At 45.4% G+C, this 7,381-nt stretch overlaps 1 protein-coding gene across 1 annotated transcript in view; it reads left to right on the forward strand.

Moving 5' to 3' along the window:
• Positions 1 to 2,389: 2,389 nt before the first annotated feature.
• LOC104500068 (NADH dehydrogenase [ubiquinone] 1 alpha subcomplex subunit 10, mitochondrial-like) overlaps positions 2,390 to 7,381 on the forward strand; it is a gene marked incomplete at its 5' end in the record, with an annotated part of 18,911 nt that continues 13,919 nt past the window's right edge. Inside the window, 2 exons of the mRNA XM_010143663.1 lie at positions 2,390 to 2,463; positions 6,655 to 6,709. Coding sequence (XP_010141965.1) covers positions 2,390 to 2,463; positions 6,655 to 6,709 — 129 coding nt within the window. The remainder of the gene's footprint in view (positions 2,464 to 6,654; positions 6,710 to 7,381) is intronic.

A 7,381-nucleotide genomic window follows, 5' to 3' on the forward strand; every position in this document is an offset into this window, starting at 1 on the left:
AGGTATGTCCTGTTTTACCTATTCTTCCAATAGCTTATAGAATTTAACAGTGTAACTGTGATTCTTGTGTGAAGAAAGTTCACTGAAAATCTTGGCTAACAAGTTACTTGTTAGCAATGCTGCAGTTAATGTGGAGATCAGGGGAGAATAAAATGTTGGTGAGGTTTGAGACGATGGTGGGACACTTGTCACAGCTGTGGGATACTGGTGGGGATGTGGTTTGTGGTGAATGAAATCTCGGTTCTAATGAAGAAGTCGCTGCTCACTGAGCCCCTGGCTCCGGTAGAGTCACTGAATGTCTCGAGAGGTTGGATCTCCTGCGCGGGCGAGAGCAGAGCATCAGGGTGGTTGGAGGGTTGGTGGCAAAAAGATTCTGCTCAGAACAGCAGCTCAGCGCTCACCAAGGAGGTGGCAACGCTTCAGATTAGGGTTTGTCTGTCCTCCATGATGTGACTGACCAGGATTTTGTGCTGTTGGCGAGAGCTCTTTGAAATACAGCCACATTTTGGAACAAGCTGAATAGGTGTTTGCTGTAAATGAGCAAAACGTGTTATTTTGAGTGGTGCTGTGTTGTGGGTTTGTTTTTCGTCAGGAATGAAATACTTCCCCGAAGCAGACATCCATTACCTAGGCAGAATCACGGGAGAAGGAATGCTGCTGCCTGAGAAGAGTAATGGTTTCTGTAACCTAGAGAGGCTTTACGATGACCCAGAGTGTCCCGGTGAACCCTCGTTCCAGCTGCAGGCGTGGCTGTTTGGTTTTGCTGTACACTGATGGCGCTGGAGCGTCTGCTGACCACACGTTAGAGTCCGCAGTAAGTGAATTTAATTTCTAAGTTAACTTCCGAGTCTAAGCGGAGAGTGAGCTGTTCTGAGGGACTTTGCTAGTATCTGCAGTTTCAGGTGAAAGGCTCTTAGGTTGTTACGCTTTTTATATTACCCTCCCTCAATGAGTACAAGTTAACAACCTGTTTAGCAAACCTCCTTGCAAGTTCTATGTGACAATATTATCTTGTATGATTTCTGGGAAATAGGTCCCAGTTACCGATTTAATTTGATGATTATTGCCCAAATGACATCTTAAATGTACCAGGACAGCTGTGAGTTAAACAGCTTTTTTAAAACTCTCCTTGGACTTAGTTCCTGATGGTGTCTTTTGTTCAGTCTTTCTGCTTTCATTATATCCTGGTGATATGGTTATAATTTGTGTCTTCTGGTGAGAAAAGGTCTCCTGTACCAGCACTGATTTACCTGCTGCTTGTGCTTTAATAAGTGTTTTCCAAAAAAGATGGAGAGATGTGTGTGCCAGGGAGATCCGACACGTACGTCAATGTGCTCCTTAAACACGGCGGTCCTTGGCTCCTGCAGCACAGGCACAGCAAGAGAATCTGTGGGTGAGACAGACAGCTTCCTTTGGGCAGTGACATTGCTGGGGGCTAACGCTGATATTTTGGGGAATTCCACTGCCTTGCTGGAGGCAGTGCTTGATTGGTGTTCAGCACGCTGTTGTTGCGGGGCACGGGAAAAAGGGAAGCCCCGCAGTGGGCTCAGCTAGCAGAGACACAGATCCCGCCAACATAACGGGCTTCTTGGATGACCATTGCAAGCAGGAAATGTAATTTAATTTTAGCCTTGAGCTGAAGGAACACGTGAAAGGTTAGAGAAATTTGTGGCATTTTTACACACATGGCATTAAGGTGCAGCATGTGGCAGATGCAGCTGGTGGTGAACTGTGGAACAGCAAGTGTAATTGCCGTGAAATCCCCCAAAAAGGTTTCTGGAGCAGGTGGTATGTTGGCCCTGTCATTGAAAAGGCAGTTTTGGACAACATTCTGCTCTGTGATTGTCCTTTTTTCTGGGTGGTTATCTATAACTGGAACATACAGGCAGCTGTGATTCATCAGTCCTTGGAGAGTCTAACTTTCTGAGACTGTTGATGTTTGGTATGTTTAGCTTCAGGGAAAACAAGGTTGATTTCTGTAACAAACTGAAAAATACTAAGGAAGTTTATTTTGCTTTTACATTCTTCTGTCGAACCTGTTTTTCCTTTTCTTTTTGTGTTCACAAGTGTATCAGAAGAATCTCACTCGTACAGCTGATTACTAAAACAATGGACATGATAGTATGTGGCAAAGCAGCGATTAATGCACCAAATTTTTCCTTCTAGATACTTGGTGCCACATAAGAAATCCTAAACATTCCAAATTTCTTAGTTCTTAAAATGTCCGTTAAGGTCCCTGCCGTTCACTGGCTGTTTGGCTGCTAAGAGTGAGCTCTTAGACGGAGCCAGATGGTGTGACAGAGCCTTCTGCTTATACTGGAATCTGCACTGGTGGGAGAAGAAAGAAAACTCGTTTCACAACACTGTCTTCTGTTTGTTTTAGCCATAGGAGAAAAAGGTGTCTCCATTGTATCTCTGGAACACTGAGGATGCTTACAAGAAAACCTTCTTGCCGGAGATCAGGTTGGCAAGCCAAACTGTTTTGTCTCAGTGTTGGAGTAAAACTGACTCCTAAAATCTCCGACAGTATAAGAACTATAGGATCACAGAGTGTTTTGTGTTGGAAGGGACCTTTAAAGGTCATCTAGGCCAACCCCCAAAATAAGCAAATAAACCATGAGAGCCTGATGCCAGTGTTAGAATATTGGAAGAGTATAAATGAAATCTTTTTAGGTGTATGAGGCAGTGGTTTTTGACTCTTAACACTGAGACTCTTAAGATTGAGAGTGGATGAAGTGTTGTACAATAGTAAATTAATTGTGTTTCATTAACTGACTTGCCTAACGTTTCAGAGCTAATAAGCCCTGATCCACTGTATGTTTTTTCATCCTGCTGTCTTGGGGCCTTGCAACTCTGCTCTCATGGAGTCAGATACAGGCAAGCATAAAATTATTCATAGTTAAGAGCACTTGAGGAACAAAGCTGAGAATCTGGTCTGTTTGCTCTGCAGAACAAGCTCTGTTTCTGGCTGTATTCAGTATGTGGTTGGCATGGACACCTTTGCTTCTCTTGCTGTGAGCTTGTGACAGAGGTCAGAGCGCGTCCTTGGAGTGATGTCCTGAATGCCATAGCTATAGCTGTGTTTGTTTGTGTTTGTGTGACTTGAGGAGCACATGATGCAATATGAGCTTTCCTCAGGCCTTTTGGGAAAGTTTAGGATTTTTCTGTCCTAAAACCACCTTTCAGTTTTCACAGATTTGGTTAGTTTCTTGATAGTGGTGCAGAGTGAGAGGAACAAGAGCATTTCGTCCCTCTTCTGCTTCTGTTTCTCCCATTCATGAGGTGTACACCTGATGGATTGCTCGGTGCTGCTAAATAAAGACTGCTCTGCTAGCTGCTATGAGAGATTGAAGATGGTCTCCTCTGGCTGGGAAGCAAGAATGTGTGCGCTGTAAACTTGAGATGAGTAGATCATTACAGTTTGCCAGCTGTCCCCATTCTTAGAGAAGGTCTAGCAAAAATCAGACTGTCTTAAGAATCTAGAAGCATGTGAACAAAGTGCTTTCTGGAAGGGCAGCTCTTAAAGGTCACAGGGCCAGGCTGACTTTCGTAGAATCACAGAATTGCTCAGGTTTGAAAAGACCTCTAAGATATCCAGTCCAACCATTAACGCAGCCCTGCCAGGTCACCACTAACCCCTGTCCCTCAGCACCACATTGACAGGTCTGTTAAACCCCTCCAGGGATGGGGACTCCACCACTGCCCTGGGCAGCCTGGGCCAGGGCTTCACAACCCTCTCTGTAAAGAAAATTTTCCTTATGTCCAACCTAAACCTCCCCTAAACTGCCCCCTGAAGCCATTTGCTCTCATCCCGTCACTTGTTACTTGGGAGAAGAGACCGACCTCCACCTTGCTTAACCTCCGTTCAGGGAGTTGTTAAGAGCGAGAAGGTCTCCCCTGAGCCTCCTTTTCTCCAGGCTAAACACACCCAGTTCCCTCAGCTGCTCCTCACTGGACTTGTGCTCCAGACCCTTCACCTGCTTTGTTGCCCTTCTTTGGATATGCCTCAGCACCTCAATGTCCTTCTTGTAGAGGGGGGCCCAAAACTGGGCACGATATTCAAGGTGTGGCCTCGCCAGCGCCCTGTTCCTTCTGGTCACACTGTTTATAATGCCACACTATTTCTATTTCTTTACATCAAAACAGTGTCTACTTCTGAGAGGTTTGGCATGTGCATGAAGCTCACTATTTAAGTCAAAACAGATCCTCAGGTGTGTTGTAGTTTCCTGCCTGTTTCCCCTTGTGTTTTCTTGCTCCATCTCCCAATTGCGCTGCCAGCAACTGAACTGAGTTAACTTCTCATTGAGCTTGTCACTCCCACAGGGCAGAAGTTGTTGGTGCAAAGTATGGTCAGATGCTTCCCACTGCATCCCCCACGAGTTCGCAGGCAGCACGGGGCTCTCAGAAGAAAACGGGGACTGAGGATGGGGAGGGAGGGTGGCAAGCCTTGGAACTGGCGTCCCCCTGAGGGCAGAAGTGGTTTGAATTTACTGCCGAGGAGAAAAATGCTGCTTGTTCTTCGGGTCATATAGAGCTCCAGAAATACACCGTGGAGTTTGGTGAGGCTAAATCCCGGACCTGGTCCTGCTGCGATTTCGCCTCTTTGTCGGTACACGGTCAGTAGACTCGTTAAGCAAACACCCTGTGCTTGGCATCCTCATCAGCCGGTGGGCTCACCCCAGCTTGTCACATCGATTGTTGAGCGCGGGTCTGGAGCAGGCTGTCTCTGACCCCTTGTGGGGGAGTTGGGAATATGTGAAACCTCAGCTTTGCGCATCTGCGGACCTCACTGCTGGCTGGTATGTTGGATAAATATCCAGCAGCTTCACTTTTAACTGTTTGTTTGCTGGCCTGGCTTGCAGGGTGATGAGGTGAACTGTATTCATGCCTGGCTGTTAGTCTCTAGGCAGACAAAGTATTCGATTCTCTGACTCTTAAGAGTGACCAAAATTCTGTTCACACAGTTCTTGCAGACTGTTGAACAAACTCCTGCTTACATTCCATGTTCAAGCGTATGCTTGCTTATTGACTTGCTTTTCTTGATGTGCAGCAGGGAAATAGTCCTGGTCATTACTTGGCAAAATTTCTGTGCTCTTATTCTGTTTAATTGGAGCAACTTGATGCTGGCTGAAGTGGTGTGTTTTATACTGGATATTTGCCTCTCTTAAAACTGGTGCTTCCTTCCTAGTCTGACATATTTATGAATGTCTTTTAATGTTCCTTTTGATAGTGATTCGAGAGCCTGGTGCTGGGGCAGGTATGACCTTGTGATTTTGGACAGACAGCTTTTGTTTTTCATTTGGTATTTGTTTCCCGGACTGAAGCCCTACAGTTGCTGAGGTTCTTTTTCATATCCATCAGCAGCTTTTTTCTCTCAATGAAAGCCCGAAGAATCTGCAGGGTATCTAGTGATTTGATCTGCATTGTTAATGGATCGCCGGTGAAATACTCTGATGAAGTATGACTGAAGGTTGCTCTTGAACATGGGGGTACACGCTACACTGTCACAGCAGCTCCCTTTGGAAGGAGGCTGTTTATTTTCTTCCTGGGACTGTAGATTCCTGTGAGGCTTTCTGCTTTGTTCTCAAGGGATGAGGAAACACTTCAAGTAGCTCCTCTACTAGGAGCACCAGTTGGATGTAAGAGCTTGGGAGTTTGCAGGAATAAAAGGCATTTTCTAAATGCCCCCTTTTTACCAGAGCTGTTTTGACTGACCGGGGTCAATGCAGACCAGGAACTACTTTGGACTTGCTGCAGTTGGAAGTTACTTTGATAATGTGACTCCTTAGAGTAGCTCAGCCTGCCAGCCTTAATCCTGCCCAGACTTGGAAGTGGTTGTGTTAAGTCTGGAAATTCTTCTCCGTGCTCTTCAGTTTTGCGTGACGTTTGATACATCACGCACACTGGGCCTCCATTTTATGTTCTCTGAAGTTTTTGTAGGCTAAAGAGAAGGTTTTCCAGGGCAGCTGGAATAGGCTTGGGAACCACCATTCCTGAGGACAACTGTGCATGTGTGGTAGTGAGGCGTGTTCATGCAGGTACTCCTGTTGTGGCCCTGCTCTGCTCTGCAGCGGACTTCTCTGTGAAGGCTGCTCTGTGAATAAGAAAACGATCTTGTAACAAGGAAGCTACTACCTGTTTTACATTTCTTTTGTCCTTACAGACCCTGCTGCCTGTGTTGTTTTTGTTCAGTTAGATCAGTTTTAGTAAGTAATGATGAATGAAGGTGTTCTCCTAAAAATTACCCACAGGTATGAATGTCTTTGTTATAAAATGGAAGGTCTACGGGCATTTTGGGTTAGGGTAGTTGAAAATTTCACTTGGCTTCAAATGGATTGGGCAATTGTGATTGGGGCAGGTAGTGAAATGGAAATGAATTCTTAGCTGGGTTTGTAAAAAAAGTTTTGTTTTTTTTTTACTGAATCTGTGAAGGTACCACTATCCATTTGCCCTTTAAAAATAATTTTCCACCAGGAAAGGAACACCTGTCAGGTCTAGTAGGAATTCTACTGCAAGAACTCTAAAGCATTCTAAAAAATTGTAATGGCTCTGTGTTTGTGCCTTTTAATTTCATTTGTGCTTTGTTTTGGAGTGGGAGGGAGGGGATGGGCAGAGCAATTGTGTCAGAGAATTTAATTTTTTTCCTCTTTGCAGTGAGACCAGCGCCATTCTGCAGTATACAGTGACTGAGGAAGAGGATGTGGAGAAGGTAAAAGTGTCTGCTGCATATATGGGTTTTAATTTTTTTTAAACTTCCAAGGCTGAAATGTAAAGAGAACACGTTGTCCTAGGTAACAAACTCAGTTAACCACTCAGTGCATGAAGTGTGTGTTGCTGTGGCAAAGATCCAGGCTGGGACTGCTTAGAAAGTTTTGATGAGTGAGTGTTGCTTTCAGGAGAGTGGAAATCTCTCCTCTCATCCCTTTCGCTAAGATACCTGTCTGGCTGAGTGAGTGAAGCCCCCTGTAGACCACATGTACATCACTAACAAGTTTTTTAATGCCTTTAGTCTGATGTAACTTGTGCTGCATGTCTCCAAATTCGGTTTATTTTCCCAGGCAAAACCTGTGAGGGAGGTGGAAGCAGCATTTCCCGCATCCCTGCTGGGCTGTGCAGCGTTTGGCTGTTCCGTCAGCATCCTGTTTGCAGCGGCTCGTGGGTGGGCAGGGCTCTGCATAGCCCAGTTCGGGAGCTGATGGCATTCACTGAGAGGTGAGTCAGCCCCAGCATTCAACTGAGACTTTGTCTCCCAGTCTTTGTCTGCACATTTTTCTCCGAAGGGTTTTGCCAGACGCATCAGCCCTGGACCAAGCCAGATAAATTGTCTTCTCACTGCTAGAAATAAAGCAGCTCTTGTTATGTCACAGAATTAACATGACAT

This window comes from Buceros rhinoceros, unplaced genomic scaffold, assembly GCF_000710305.1.
Source record: "Buceros rhinoceros silvestris isolate BGI_N320 unplaced genomic scaffold, ASM71030v1 scaffold9759, whole genome shotgun sequence".
Classification (NCBI taxonomy): Eukaryota; Metazoa; Chordata; class Aves; order Bucerotiformes; family Bucerotidae; genus Buceros; species Buceros rhinoceros.